Source organism: Microcaecilia unicolor, chromosome 6, assembly GCF_901765095.1.
Source record: "Microcaecilia unicolor chromosome 6, aMicUni1.1, whole genome shotgun sequence".
NCBI classification, from domain to species: Eukaryota; Metazoa; Chordata; class Amphibia; order Gymnophiona; family Siphonopidae; genus Microcaecilia; species Microcaecilia unicolor.
Window position 1 is genome coordinate 188,112,688 of NC_044036.1, and position 15,849 is coordinate 188,128,536.

At 43.0% G+C, this 15,849-nt stretch overlaps 1 protein-coding gene across 2 annotated transcripts in view; it reads left to right on the top strand.

Moving 5' to 3' along the window:
• SEMA3F (semaphorin 3F) overlaps positions 1-13,093 on the top strand; it is a 549,876-nt gene extending 536,783 nt beyond the window's left edge. For both annotated transcript variants that reach the window (XM_030205370.1, XM_030205371.1), the window contains one exon: positions 7,077-13,093. In XM_030205370.1, coding sequence (XP_030061230.1) covers positions 7,077-7,541 — 465 coding nt within the window. In that variant the 3' untranslated portion in view covers positions 7,542-13,093. The remainder of the gene's footprint in view (positions 1-7,076) is intronic.
• The last annotated feature ends 2,756 nt before the right edge of the window (positions 13,094-15,849 follow it).

Genomic DNA, 15,849 nt, shown 5'->3' on the forward strand with positions numbered 1-15,849 from the left:
ATTTTCTTTCCTTTAATCATGCCAGACCAGTCCAGATGCCCTCCCCGGCTAAAGTCTGTCAGAGTGTTGTTTCCTTTAGGTATCCCTGGCTATTCCACGATGCTTCAATATGTTGGGTTGTCCTACAGCACTGCCTACTTCATCTTCTCCATTCAATCTCCTGCTACTTGTTGTTGTGCCAGCTCTGTATGACTCCTGTTACTTGGTATCATGGAGTTCTTTCCACGGATTCAGGGGTAGATCTAAATGAACTTGAGCAAGTTCAGTATGGACCATTCCCTCCCGCTTACTTTACTGTGAGGGGAGGTTGCAGTTGTCTTTGGCCAAGCAGGAACAGTGAGGTTCTGCATATTGGCTCCAAGAGTTTGCCTGTTTGGTATTAACTGTGTTTTCTTCTAGACTTCAGAGCACCATTGCTTGGCTATTCGAAATACTGAACACTCCAGGCTGCACGATACCCTTAAGGGAGCGGTTTACTTGGAACTATTTTCTCTGTCTCCTTTCGCTGGTAGATGGACACAACCCATTAGTCTGGACTGGTCTGGTATGATTAAAGGAAAGAAAATTATCAGGTAAGAACATAATTTTTCCATGTTTCTCCAGGTCACTTATCTGGCAGGCGTAAACAACGGCCTGGCCGACAGACTCAGCAGGTTAATGCAACCTCACAAGTGGTCTCTGAACACCTTCCGAGCGTAGGGCACCCCCTCGGTGGACCTTTTTGCCACTCAACACAACCACAAGGTCCCTCAGTTCTGTTGCAGGCTTCAGGCCCACGACAGACTAGCATCAGGTGCCTTTCTCCTTCATTGGGGAACAGGCCTTCTGTATTCATATCCTCCGATACCTCTAGTGGGAAAAACTTTGTTGAAACTCAAGCAAGACTGCAGAACCATGATTCTGATCGCACCCTACTGGCCAGGACAGATTTGGTTCCCTCTTCTTTTGGAATTGTCCTCCAAAGAACCATGACCCTCATCACACAGAACGAGAGGTCGCTTCTATATCTCAACCTCCAGTCTCTGGCTCTCATGGCCTTGATATTGAGAGCCTTGAATTCGCTTCCTTGGGTCTTTTGGAGGATGTCTCCCGGATCTTGCTGGCGTCCAGGAAAGATTCCACTAAGAGGTGTTACTCTGTTGAATAGAGGATGTTTGCCATCTGGTGTGACAGCAAGGCTATAGATCCCCTTTCTTGTCCTACACAGACTCTGCTTGAATACCTTCTACACTTATCAGAGTCTGGTTTCAAGACCAACTCAATAAGGGTTCACCTTAGTGCAATTAATGTAGAAGGTAAGCCTATCTCTAGACAGCCTTTAGTTGTTCACCATGAGAGGTTTGCTTTTGTCAAAGCCCCCTGTCAAACCTCCACATGTGTCATGGGATCTCAACGTGGTTCTCACCCAGCTGATGAAAACTCCTTTTGAGCCACTGAATTTCTGCCATCTGAAGTACTTGACCTGGAAGGTCGTTTTCTTGGTGGATGTTACTTCATCTCATAGAGTCAGTGAGCTTCAGGCCTTAGTAGTGGATGCAACTTATACTAAGTTTCATCATAACAGAGTAGTCCTCCACAAGCAGCCTATGTTCCTGCCGAAGGTGGTGTCTGAGTTCCATCTGAACCAGTCAGTTGTCTTGCCAACGTTCTTTCCCTGACCTCATGCCTGTCCTGCAAAAGCAGTTTGCACACCTTGGACTGCATGAAAGTGTTGCCCTTTTACATGGAGCGGACGAAGCCTTTCAGACAGTCTGCCCAGTTGTTTGTTTCTTTTGAGCCCAACAGGAAAGGAGTCACCATCGGTAAATGCACCATTTCCAGTTGGCTAGCAGATTGCATTTCTTTCGTTTGTGCCCAAGCTGGGCTGACTTTGGAGGGTCATGTCACCACTCATAACGTTAGAGCCATGGCTGCGTCAGTGACCCACTTAAAGTCAGCCTCCATTGAAAAGATTTGCAAGGCTGCAACTTAGTCTTCAGTTCACACATTCACATCTCATTACTGTCTTCAGCAGGATGTGATAGTCAGTTTGAGGATCTAGAATCCAACTCCACCCTGCTAGCCCCGTTTTGTTCTTTTCCAAGCTACACCCTCATCTAGTTGTATATTGTTTTCAGGTTAATCTACGTTAGAAGTGTATAAAATAATGAGTGGAATGGATCGGGTGGATGTGAAGCGACTGTTCACGCTATCCAAAAATACTAGGACTAGAGGGCATGAGTTGAAGCTACAGTGTGGTAAATTTAAAACGAATCGGAGAAAATTTTTCTTCACCCAACGTGTAATTAGACTCTGGAATTCGTTGCCGGAGAACGTGGTACGGGCGGTTAGCTTGACGGAGTTTAAAAAGGGGTTAGATAGATTCCTAAAGGACAAGTCCATAGACCGCTATTAAATGGACTTGGAAAAATTCCGCATTTTTAGGTATAACTTGTCTGGAATGTTTTTACGTTTGGGGAGCGTGCCAGGTGCCCTTGACCTGGATTGGCCACTGTCGGTGACAGGATGCTGGGCTAGATGGACCTTTGGTCTTTCCCAGTATGGCACTACTTATGTACTTATGTACTTATGTAAGTCCTCGCTGTTGTGAGGCCCAATTGACCAACGTTTGTTGTTTTGGGTGAGCCTGGATGCTAGGGATTCAACATTTGTGAGAATTTATGCCTGCTTGTCCTCGGAAAAAAGCGAAGATACTTACCTGTAGCAGGTATTCTCCGAGGACAGTAGGCTTCACATTCTCACAATCCCGCCCACTTCCCCTAGGAGTTGTTCTCTTCACTTTTTATTTCATTTTTATGCTGTTGTACTTAACTGAAGAGGCGTGGTTGCTTTGCGAGCGGGAAGGCACTCTGCACATGTACATTGGGGCGCCCCTCGTGCTCCAGAAGGCTCTCGCAAACTTTTTTGCTGGCTATCATGCAGATCCCAGGCAACGCAGATTGTCTACCCGCTTGTGAGAATGTGAAGCCTGCTGTCCTTGGAGAATACCTGCTACAGGTAAGTATCTTCGCTATATTTATGTCCCTCCCCTCCCCCTCTTTTTCCCCGCTGTCCCTTTTGTCTACAAAAGTTTTGCAAGGCTGCCGCGTGTTGTCTTGGCAGCCATTTTAAAGAAAAAGCAACAGCGAGAGGATCAGTGGCACAGCAACATAAGTTCAGTTTATTTAAAAATGTGTAGCTTGCTCATCTACCATCTTTTTATCATCTCAGTATAACGATATCTCATCAGTTTCACTAGAAACTGGTATGGTCTGGCAGCCTTGATAGTTTGATGGTGTTATGATCACTGGGCATGAAAACATCATAAGTACCGCCATACTGGGAAAAGACCAAGGGTCCATCAAGCCCAGCATCCTGCCTCCGACAGCGGCCAATCCAGGCTTCAAGAACCCGGCAACTCCCCCCCCCCCCCCCCAAAAAAAAAGAAATTAATAATGTTCAGTGGACTTTTCCCTCAGGAATCTGTCCAAACCCTCTTTAAATTCCGTAAGGCCAGCTGCTGTCACTACATTCTCCGACAACGAGTTCTAGAGTCTAACTACACGCTGAGTAAAGAAAACTTTTCTCTATTTGTTTTAAATTTTCTAGCTTCATCTTGTGTCCCCTGGTTTTGTTGTTGTTTGAAAGTGTAAACAAACGCTTCACATCTGTCTGCTCTACTCCGCTCATTATCTTGTAGACTTCTATCATATCACCCCTCAGCTGCCTTTTCTCCAAGCTGAAGAGCCCTAACCTTCTCAGCCTTTCCTCATAGGGAAGTCATTCCATTTCCTTTTTCATTTTCGTCGCCCTTCTCTGCACCTTTTCTAATTCCTTTATATCTTTTTTGAGATGTGGCAACCAGAATTGGACACAATACTCGAGGTGCGGTCGCACCATGGAGCAATACAACAGCATTATAACATCCTCGTGTTTGTTTTCCATCCTTTTCCTAATCATACCCAACATTCTGTGCGCTTTCTTAGCTGCCGCAGCACACTGAGCAGAAGTTTTTAACATCTTATCCACGATGACTCCCAGATCCCTTTCTAGGTCAGTAACTCCTAACGCGGAACCTTGCATGACATAGCTGTAATTCGGGTTCCTCTTACCCACATGCATCACTTTGCACTTGTCAACATTGAACTTCATCTGCCACTTGCACGCCCAATCCCCCAGTCTCGCGAGGTCCTCCTGTAATCTTTCACACTCCTCCTGCGACTTGACGACCCTGAATAATTTTTTCTCGTCTGTGAATTTAATTACCTCACTAGTTACTCCCATCTCTAGGTCATTTATAAATATGTTAAAAAGCAGCAGTCCCAACACAGACCCCTGCGGGACCCCACTAACTACCCTTCTCCACTGAGAATACTGACCAACCCTATTCTTTGCTTCCTATCTTTCAACCAGCTCTTAATCCATAGTAATACCCTACTTCCGATCCCATGACTCTCCAGTTTCCTCAGGAGTCTTTCATGAGGCACTTTGTCAAATGCCTTTTGAAAATCCAGATACACAATATCCACCGGCTCCCCATTGTCCACATGTTTGTTCACCCCCTCAAAAAAATGCAGTAGATTGGTGAGGCAAGACTTCCCTTCACTAAATCCGTGCTGACTTTGTCTCATCAGCCCATGTTTTTGTATGTGCTCTTTAATTTTATTCTTGATAATAACCTCTACCATTTGGCCCGGTACCGACGTCAGACTCACCGGTCTATAATTTCCCGGATCTCCTCTGGAACCTTTTTAAAAAATAGGCGTAACATTTGCTACCCTCCAGTCTTCCGGTACCACACTCGATTTTAGGGATAGATTGCATACTACTAACAGTAGCTCTACAAGTTCATTTTTCAGTTCTATTAATACTCTGGGATGAATACCATCAGGTCCTGGTGATTTACTACTCTTCAGTTTGCAGAACTGACCCATTACATCCTCCAAGTTTACAGAGAATTCGTTTAGTTTCTCCGACTTGCCCGCTTCAAATACGCTTTCCGGCACCGGTGTCCCTCCCAGATCCTCCTCGGTGAAGACCGAAGCAAAGAATTCATTTAATTTCTCTGCTACGACTCGGTCTTCCCTGATCGCCCCTTTAACATCATTTTCGTCCAGCGGCCCAACCGATTCTTTAGCCAGCTTCCTGCTTTTAATGTATCTAAAAAACTTTTTACTATATATTTTCGCTTCTAACGCTAACTTTTACTCAAAGTCCTTTTTTGCCCTCCTTATCTACGCTTTGCATGTGGCTTGGCATTCCTTATGTTTTATCTTGTTACCTTCAGTCGGTTCTCTTCTCCACTTTCTGAATGATTGTTTTTTGGTTCTAATGACTTCCTTTACCTTACTGTTTAGCCACGCTGGCTGACGTTTGGTCATTTTTCCCCTTTTTCTAATACGCGGAATATATTTGTTCTGTACCTCCAGGATGGTGTTTTTAAACAGCATCCACGCCTGATGTATGTTTTTTACCCTGCGAGCTGCACTTTTCAGTCTTTTTTTTCACCGTTTTTCTCATTTTGTCGTAATCACCTTTTCTAAAGTTAAATGCTAGTGTATTTGATTTCCTAAGTTCACTTACTTCAATGCCAATATCAAACCTGATCATATTATGATGACTGTTATCAAGCGGCCCTCGCACTGTTACCCCCTGCACCAGATTATGAGCTCCAGTAATGACAAAGTCTAGTATTTTTCCTTCTCTTGTGGGCTCCTGAACCAGCTGTTCCATGAAGCTGTTCTTGATTTCATCAAGAAATTTCACCTCCCTAGCATGTACCGATGTTACATTAACCCAGTCTATATGTGGATAATTGAAATCACCCATTAATATTACATTGCCCAATTTATTCGCTTCCCTAATTTCCTTTGACATTGCTGCGTCCGTCCACTCGTCCTGGCCAGGACGGTAGTACACTCCTATCACCGTCCTTTTCCCCTTTTCACGTGGAATTTCAATCCACAAAAATTCCAATAGGGGTTTTGTCTCCTGCAATATTTGCAGCCTATTTGAGTCAAGGTTCTCATTTACATACAGTGCTACCCCTCCTCCTATCCTATCCACCATCAAAACTGAATGCTGATTCAGTATTTTCCAGTCAGGGGAAAACTTTGCTCTCTGAGAAATGGCTGAGAGGTTCAGGCCTGAATATGATGCAAGCCTAGCTGGTTCTCTGCAGTTTACCTTTGGTTGTTATTTTCAAGCTACAGTGCTTAAATTGGACCTAAAATTACTACTACTACTACTTATCATTTCTAAGCGCTACTAGACATATGCAGCGCTGTACACTTGAACATGAAGAGACACATGTTCAAGAATAACCAGGGTATGCTTACATTTGGAAAAGTATGTCTGGGGTGAGCTGATTTGGTATCCCTGAGAGTACAGGTACCTAAGGATAAACAGTTCACTATGACCCAGTTATGGTAATAAGCTATGATGAGCTGGACAAATGAATTGCACAGAATAAGGGTCTGTGTGATGGGGATTCTAGCAAGGTCCAATGGTGGAATGCCAAGGTGCCTAAGTGTGCCCAACCCCCTGATACGTCATCAATGCCCTAGAACACGTGGAACATGAGTGGGCATTTTCCATTTGGGTCCATTATGTGAATTCATTGTAAATAGACATGAACCTGTGGAAAAATGGTAGGAGGATAGGGGAAGTTGTTTTGATAACCTCTATAAGCAGAACATTAGAGTGACAGAGCCACCCCAGCTGTGCAGTTCTAATCGAGGCCTGTGCTGTTTTATTATTGGAGGGAAAAGGCCTTGGGTAAGGTTTTCATTATTGACTTTTTAACTTGACCAAATGTAAACAAGTCTGGGGACCTTTAGTCTATCTCATTAAGAATATCCAGCCCAGTATCCTTCTTTCAGCAGTGGCCAATCCAGGTCACATGTACGTGGCATAAACATAGTTAGTAGCACCATTCCACGCTACCAATCCCAGGGCAAGCAGTGGGACTTTTCCTCCAGGAACTTGTTCAAACCTTTTTTTAAAGGTCTTTCTGTAAAAAGCTTAAAGATCTTTGCACATGCTTCAACTTTCCTTTGCTCTTAGTTCTGCATTTAACACTCTGATTTTCTTGACAGATGAAGTCGGATGGACGATTCCTGAAGACAGACCAAGGCCTGCTAATACGCTCCCTACAGCTTTTTGACAGCGGCATCTATCACTGCACTGCCACGGAGAACAACTTCAAGCACACCGTGTCCCGGCTGCAGCTGCATGTGCTGAGCAGCGAGACTGTCAGTGCAGTGCTCTTCCAGGCTGAGCCACCTGCTCTGCTCGCCAATAGTGCAAGTACCTCATTGAGTGCTCGGCATGCTGGTGGCCCAGGAGAACCAGGGACACCTAACACCCCCTACCAGGACCTCATCCAGCTTCTAAGCCAGCCTGAGATGGGACTCATCAACCAGTATTGCCAAGGCTACTGGCGACACTCAGCTTCTAGCCACAAGGACATGCTGACAAGTCTCAAGGTCAAAGAGCTCCAGGACCAGAAGAAACCACGAAATCGCCGAAATCACCCCGCAGATAGTGAGCAGCAAACATGAATTTGCTGCATGAGACTCTTTTAGAACCTCTATTTTTTCCTTTTTAATATTAAAAAATATATAAATATATATGTGTGTGTATATATATGTATAGATATAGATATATATACACACACCCCATTTCATTTTCAGACAGTATTTATTTGTAGGTTGTAAATAGTCTGACTGCACAGAAGAGCATGGGAGGGCGCAGGCCATTGCTCATTCTTTGCTTCTGTGATCCTGCTTATCCCATGTAAGGTGGAGAGGCCTGACTATAACTTCTCTTGTCCCCTGTGAGCTGGAGGGTCCGGCTGCAGCTCATCTTGTTCTGTATGAACTAGAGAGAGCCACTTAAAGCTTTCTGGAAACTGTTGTTTATTTAGACCTCCCATCTGTCAGCATTTTCCTGCTGAGACTTCTGAGGTACAAAAAGGAAGCAAATAGTCTGCAGTTAGGAGGGACACAGAAAATAGGGGCAGGATTTTCAAGACTTTCTCACTGGGGCACCAAACAGTTGAAAAGGATTTTCTTATCAACAGCTGCATCACTGACTAGTTTTTGAAGGCTCCGTACTGATATCTGATTTGTCTTTACAGAGCACTGACAAGCATTGTAGCCTGATCCCAAGATGATGTATGTTTTCTGAGCATGCTGTATTGTTGCATAGTTGGTTACAGAAAGATTAGAGATCCATTAAGTACAATTTCTTTCTGATCATATAATCACATGATAATCCAGGGGAAGGAGCAAAACGTTTACTGCAGAAACCATTAAAAGCTTACAGTTCCTCCTGGAAATCCCAGCCACCCAACAGGAAACTCTGGTACTACCTATGTGACCACACATAGAAATCTGTGGTTTCCCTAGTGGCGAGGAGGTTTTTTTTTTAATCTAGTTCAGGTGCATCATGAAATGGTCTCTGGTCCATCCATATCCAAGACAGTGCCAACTGTGTACACATGATGAGTGAAGAGATGTGGGAAGTGATGGATAGGACTCTGCTATTCTAAAACTCTGGCTGATCTATGTCTTCACTGTAACTCCCAGTTTCTTGAAATTTTATGCTGTTCATACCCATAGCATCACCTCATTAGAACACTCATCCAAGGTATTTGTTAAGCATGACACCATGCTTCCTGAAGATCCTGTTCAGTGAAAGGACCGTCGATCGAGCTCATCCTCTCAGGACAGTCAGCCCAGCCTAGAGCACTGATAACATAGTTCTTTGGTGAGTCCTTCCCTTCCAGAAATGAGCAGAGTATCTGAATAGCTGCTCATTACTTCTGTTGTTATTATCCATGTTGGGTCTGTTAACCAGTCAGATGATTATATGTACTCTGGCCATTCATAGAAAGAGTCAATATTTGAGCACCTACTGGCACAGTTGAAGCTGACGGATACTAATTTTGGTCTCAGCATCAGATTGAGAAGTGCTCATGCTTCTCCAAACCCCCTCCTACACACGGCATCAACTCTTCCTACACAGAATCCTGGTGGTTACTTCCTTTATTGGGCCTTGTTGAACCCACCCTGTACTGGACCTTTCTAAAATCCTCCTACACGGGACCCAGTACCCTCTGTCCAGGTCCTTGCTTATCCTCTCTTATAATGGGTCCCAGTGATGAATGATGGTACAGAGTGAATGGCTAAATGATGTCTCTGAGTGGTAACACCCTCTTACTGAACAGAAGATGTATATACTGGAAGACATCTTTGTGCTTTTGTTTTTTGGTCTGAAGAGTTATTCTAAAACATGACACTAAATCAGAAAGTGACTCCCCTATTGCAATGAAAAGCAGCCACTGAAGAGGAGGATTAAGAAAGGGACAGGGGAACATCGCTTAGGGCTTCTTCGTACATTCTTTTCTCAGATAGTGTGGTGCTTTATTAGTGAGTACCTAGTCCAGAGATTTTCAATCTTTTTAATCTCGCAGCACACTTAAAATTGGCAAGGCATGTCCCCACACATGGTCCAGCATTTTACCTTCTACCCCACTCCCACCCACGGTCTAGCATTTTACCTTCATTCACCCCCTACCCCCATACATATGCCATCATTTTACCTTCTACCCCACACACATACACGGTCCAGCATTTTACCTTCTCTCCACCCTCACGCATGGTCCAGCATTTTACTCCCCCCCCCCCCCCACACACACACACACACAATCCTGTAATGTTTACCTTCTCTTCCCCACCCCTACCTTCAGAAATAATCCATCATCTCTCCGTCCTGTCCACTCTCCAGCTGGTGACCAGGCATCTCCCTTTATGTATCTTCACTCCCCCCTCCCCACCACACACACACCCATGAACCTTTTAAAACTTTTCTTGTCTCTAGTAGTCAGCAGCAAGCATCAATTCATCCATCCTGCTGGAGCCAACCCTGGAGCCTTCGCATTGATGCTTCCTGCCTATGCGGAAGCAGGAAACTATGTCAGAGAGAAGGCTCTGGGGTGGGTGCAAGCAGAATGTATGAACTACTGCTGCTGACCGCTGGAGACAAGAAAAGTTATAAAAAAGTAAATGACCCTCAATTATTGTGGCACACCGTTTGACTAGCTGCGGCACACCAGTTGAAAAAAAATGCTGCCCTAGATGGGACAGGCTGCAGATCTGTAATTGAGCAAGAACCCTGCAGTCAGTTATCAATGTTATAGTAACTGATAAGAAAATTAAGTGCCTAAGGCAATATCCACTGCAGTGATAGGAAGCAGTGATAAACAGCTTTACATTTGCAGAACCCCTTTTGGAAGTATGGGATCAGAACAACAAAGATTCATTCTGATCCCTGCTTCAGCTAAGCTTCCGAAAGACCTAGGAGACCAACAGTATTGTTTATTTTATGTTGGCATTCAAGAAACGAATCAATTCCAGGTGTTGTCAGTCAGTCAATGCTCTAGCACCAATAGGATGGCCCCTTAGCTGGTGGACAGGGCCACAGGTGCTTTGGCAGCCATGGCAAGGGTGTCCATGTGGTGCAGTGTGAAAATCAAGAAGAAGGTAGCCTAAAATCTTAGTAGCTTCAAAGATTAGAAGGTAGCCCATGGTAGAACTAAGAGTAGCAGTAATCAAACTGGACAAATCAGTACAGATTCCAGCGATACGTTTTACTCATGCGTTTGCAACTCCTAAGCAAAACTTCACTACTTTCATTATTTTCCCAGAAAAAGTACCTGCAGAGATTTGTGCCTTCTTTTCCTTCAGGTACTTTTTCTGGTTAAATCAACATATGTAGTTTTGAAAGTCCGAAAGCTATAGACATTGTTGCAATCTTCAACCTAACCCTGCCTGCAAGAAATCATCCACTATATGTGGATGAAAATACCCATGTTGCTGAACAACACACATAAATTTACCCACAAAGGGGATGCACAAATTTGAAAAAGCCTATTTCCACAGATAAAACTATTCTCCCCCCCCCCCCCCCCAGGTAACAGCTTGCAAATTGTCTTGGGGGGGGGGGGGATGCACAGAAAAGAGTTCATATAATATTGCATGCTGTTTACATGTGCCTTCAAAATTGGGTGTATTTGTATGTTCACTATGCATAGGCATTCCTGAGGGTGTAATTTGGACAGACAGAGGCACAGATGCAACGCATGGGTGTATTTTCTAAAATACATGGGTTGATGCATAGAATACACACAACAGCTTCAAAAGGTGTAAAATAGTGCATGCCAGTTTGTGCACTATTGGGGCTGATTCCAAGAGCCTTATTATTATTTTTTTTAATAAAGGCACATAAACACCTATATTGCCTTTTTTAAATGGGTACCACCTTGGAATTTAATCACAGGCATTCTTTTGCAAAACTAACCCCAGGGTGATAATTTTATAAATGGCTTGAGAGTGCAGAACAGGGATTGACTCACTCAAGTAAGTACTTTTAAAACTGGCCAGGCATATACGAGTTATGAAATTAGATGATCAGAAAACTTACTATCAACTTTTTTTGTGATATGGGAGTCATTTTATAAAGCTTCTTTTTTTTTTTTTTTGCTGGTTTTACACACAAAGTAGGGTTTTATGAGATTACATGAATGCATATCTCCCCCCCCCCCCCAAAATACCCAGGGTACCTAAATGTAACTCACCTCGAGCTACTACTGAAAAGGTGTGAGCAAAATTAAAAATAAATGTATGTGTACAGGACGTGGTCTGCAGAAAGGCAGTCCTGAGAGTGGAGTTTGGGCAGAGTGATCTGGAGCTGTGCTGTACCCACATATTAGGAGCAGGTATAAATTTGTGAGTCAGCATTTGTGCACCATTGAGGCTGGATATCAGAGCCTATTGTGTTAAAGGTTCCTAGGTGCCAATATTGCCTTCATAAAATAGATTTTAATATAAGCACTTCCAGGGGGCAGAGACTTTGTAGATCAGACAGTAGAATTGGCACTTACACATGCACTTTATAAAATACTAGGTGACTATTCAGTGGTACAGACTTCCACAGTGTCAGGGTGGGCCTTGAACTTATCCAAGCACCAGTGATATCCAGTTCTAGAGCCCAGATAACTATCTGGGGAAGCAGGATAACATAAACATCAGTCCAAACTTGCCAGGACTGAATTATCCAGGCACAAATCAGGCCACAGTGGTCAGCTGAATATTGCCTGGTACACTTATTTGTCCACATTTCCACGCAACCCATAAATTTAACTATCATTGTTTATGTGGAGATTTTCTAAAAAGCACCTTAGTTGCACAGCAGATCGAGGTGATGTACATGAAACAGAACTCCATGATAATATAGGAAAGGAAACACAGTCATACAACCGAACCATTCACAACATTAGAAAAGAGTCTGCCTGTCAGTTACATCATCTGTATTGTCAGCTAACTCAGTCAAAAACCATAGAAAAAAGGTGTGATTTCAATGCCTTCTTAAAATTAATAAAAGATGACTCTGACCTTATTGCCAAAGGCAGATTATTTCATAAAAAAGGGGACAAAAAATAAAATGCACTTTTCCATGTAGAAACCCAGTGTGCTTGGAAGAACCAACCTGTGAAACAAAGGAGTAATATGATCTTGCCAATTACCTTACACAGGCCACTGTGTTCTGGAGTGATTGAAGTCTCTTAAGCTTAGAGTTGGAAATATTAGCATAAACTGCATTACAGTAGTTGAGATGAGAACTGATGAAAGCATGGTATAAAGTATGTAATGATGAAAAATTTTTTAAAAAACTGAACAGCTCTTATCTTACAAAGGGCATAGAAACCGACTTTTAATACTGACAAGATTTGTGGAGAGAAGCTAAGTCTGGAGCCAATAATAGTCATGATATATTTGAACTGTTCTACTGGTTGCACTGGTAGACCAAATAATACAGGTCTACTCTCAAAAATATTTCACTTAAAAAAAAAAAAAAAACCCACAGGAGACCATCAGTAACAAGGACCTGCTGACAGTACCTGCTCTGTTCAGTGTCCATAAATTGTGAATGTATGTAGCGTCACCACAGGCATTAGACTAGCAACATCATAGGTCCTCTGTGTATTGTAAAGTGTGTGCAGTGTTCCAATGAAACGGAGGGGAGTGGAGAAGTAGCCTAATGGTTAGTGTAGCAGGTTGCAGACCTGGGGAACTGGGTTTAATTTCTGCTGCTGCTGCCTGATGGTCTGCAGTGGGTTGAGATCCTGGTGAACCAATTTTCTCTGCAGCTCCATGTGACCCTAGGCAAGTCACTTAACCCTCCATGGCCCCAGGTACAACAGTAATACAATGTACCACCTAGACTCTGAGCCCACTAGGGACAGACCCAGTACCTGTAACACATGAACCTTATTCTACCACAACATCGCTATGTATTTGTTCTTTACCATAGTTGGCGATCGCCATCATGGTATTATGTAAGCCACATTGAGCAAATAGGTGGGAAAATGTGGGATACAAATGTAACAAATAAATAAATAAATAAAATGAACCTAACCTGCTTAAGTCTAAGCATAAATACTTGAATGAATGACCAGGGCATACTGAGTTATATGCGACATTGGTAAAAACAGTGACAAGTGCTACACCAGATGGAAGAGATAAGTGTTTTTCACATGTTGTAAACCTAATGGTTGGGATTAATAATTTTGTTAGGCAAAAACATTTTTTTTTGTTTGAAATTGCACAAACTTTAACAATACATAGGGGATCTCTGGTGATATTACATATGTTCACCCCAGTGGCGTACCAAGGTGGGGGCGGTCTGCCCTGGGTGCACGCCACTGGGGGGGGGTGCCGCATCGTGCGCCTGCTGCGAGAGTTCACTAACCTCTCATTCGCTGCAGCTCCCTCTGCCCAGGAACAGGTTACTTCCTGTTCCGGGGCAGAGGGAGCTGCAGCGAACGAGCAAAGTTAGTAAACTCGCAGCAGGTGTGCGCTGCGGCACCCTCCCCCCCCCAGCGGCATGCACCCGGGGTGGGGCAGGGCGCCGCCCCGGGTGTCCGCTCCCCTAGGAATGCCACTGGTTCACCCTGTGATGCCATTTATGGACATTGAACCTAGCAGGTCCTGTCAGCAACTCCTTGTTGCTGATGGTCTCCTGTGTTTAAAATACTATTCTAAGTGAAATATTTTTGACAGAAGTTAGACTCAATGATAATATAGATTTATGAGTACAGTATATTGTTTGTTTGGGGGGTGTGGTTGTATATTGAGATATATCTAATTTCTCCCCCTGGGGATATTGGAAATGGTTGGAACAGATTTTTACCCGCACATACATGTACAATGTTGATCATGTCTTGATTAAGCAAAATATTGTATAAGAGATTTCAGGGGGGGGGCGGGCTATATAAGGGAAATGGGACTTGATATACTGCCTAAGGTTTTTGCAACTACATTCAAAGTAGTTTACATATATTCAGGTAACTATTTTGTACCAGGGGCAATGGAGGGTTAAGTGACTTGCCCAGAGTCTCAAGGAGCTGCAGTGGGAATCGAACTCAGTTCCCCAGGATCAAAGTCAACTGCACTAACCACTAGGCTACTCCTCCACATAAGCACATGTGCTTCCTTTATACGACAAGTGCAACATACGTAGTTACTAAGCTACGCGCTTTATAAAATTACCCTTCCTAGAGTTGATTTGCAAAGGGATTTCCACAGATACATAGATATTTACTTACAGAAAATACCCCTTTGAAAATTGTACCTCCTCCCCCATATGGGGAAAGAATGGTCTCAGGGATTTAATTTTCAATTACTTGCATGCTGGTTATTCCACATGCTTTCCAACTGCAAAAATATGTGGAGTAAAGAAACCCCCAGAGCACCAGCCAGCAGCAGATTTTCAAAGAGAAACTCCTTGGGAAGTTCACCTTTGAACAACCACTTTTGGGGCCTCCTCAGTTCTTCTGTGTTATGACTTTATCCTAGACGAAAAGGTTTCAGTATAGATAAGATTCCATAAAGACTGAAACAAGAACTCCAACCCTCCAGTGTCAATTGACTAGGGTAGAGGCAGGCTGGCTGCTAGAATATAAGTGGGCAAACTTGATGAGCCAAGTGGGGTTTTTTTTTTTATCTGTCATCATCTGTGATATTTTGTTTGCATTTCATTTAGTCCATTTGTTACTCAACTATCTCATAAGCTCCAGGTGAAATACAAAAAATATACAATAAAATCTATAAAACAGATAATAAAGCTATAAAGCAGCAAATATTGCACAAAGACCAAGGTTAACAAAAAAAAATCACAAAAACGCCAAGTGTTAGATCCAAACAACCTAACTACAAAAGTTGAAATGATCATTCAGGTTAGACCAACAATAATAGATTACAGGGGTTATTTTAGAAGTATCTCAATGTGCAGATGTGTAGTTTGACATGCATGTATAAATACCAGTTTAGAAAGGGATTATTTACACATAACAATGCAGAAATTACAGAGCATATACATAAGCATGGATTGTTGAGACAAAGCCAACATGGATTTAGTGAAGGGAAATCTTGCCTCTCCAATCTACTACATTTCTTTGAAGTGATGAATAAGCATGTGAATAAAGGTGAGCCAGTCAATATTGTGTATCTGGATTTTCAAAAGGCATTTGACAAAGTACCTCAGGAAAGACTCCAGAGGAAATTAGAGCCATGGGATAGGAGGTAGTGTCCTATTGTGGATTAAAAACTGGTTAAAAGATAGAAAACAGAGAGTAGGGTTAAATGTTCAGTATTCTCAATGGAAAAGGGTAGATAGTGGGGTTTCCCAGGGGTCTGTGCTGGGACCTCTTGTTTTTAACATATTTATAAATAATCTAGAGTTGGGAATAACTAGTAAGGTAATTCAATTTTCTGATGATACAAAGTTATTCAAAGTTGTTAAATT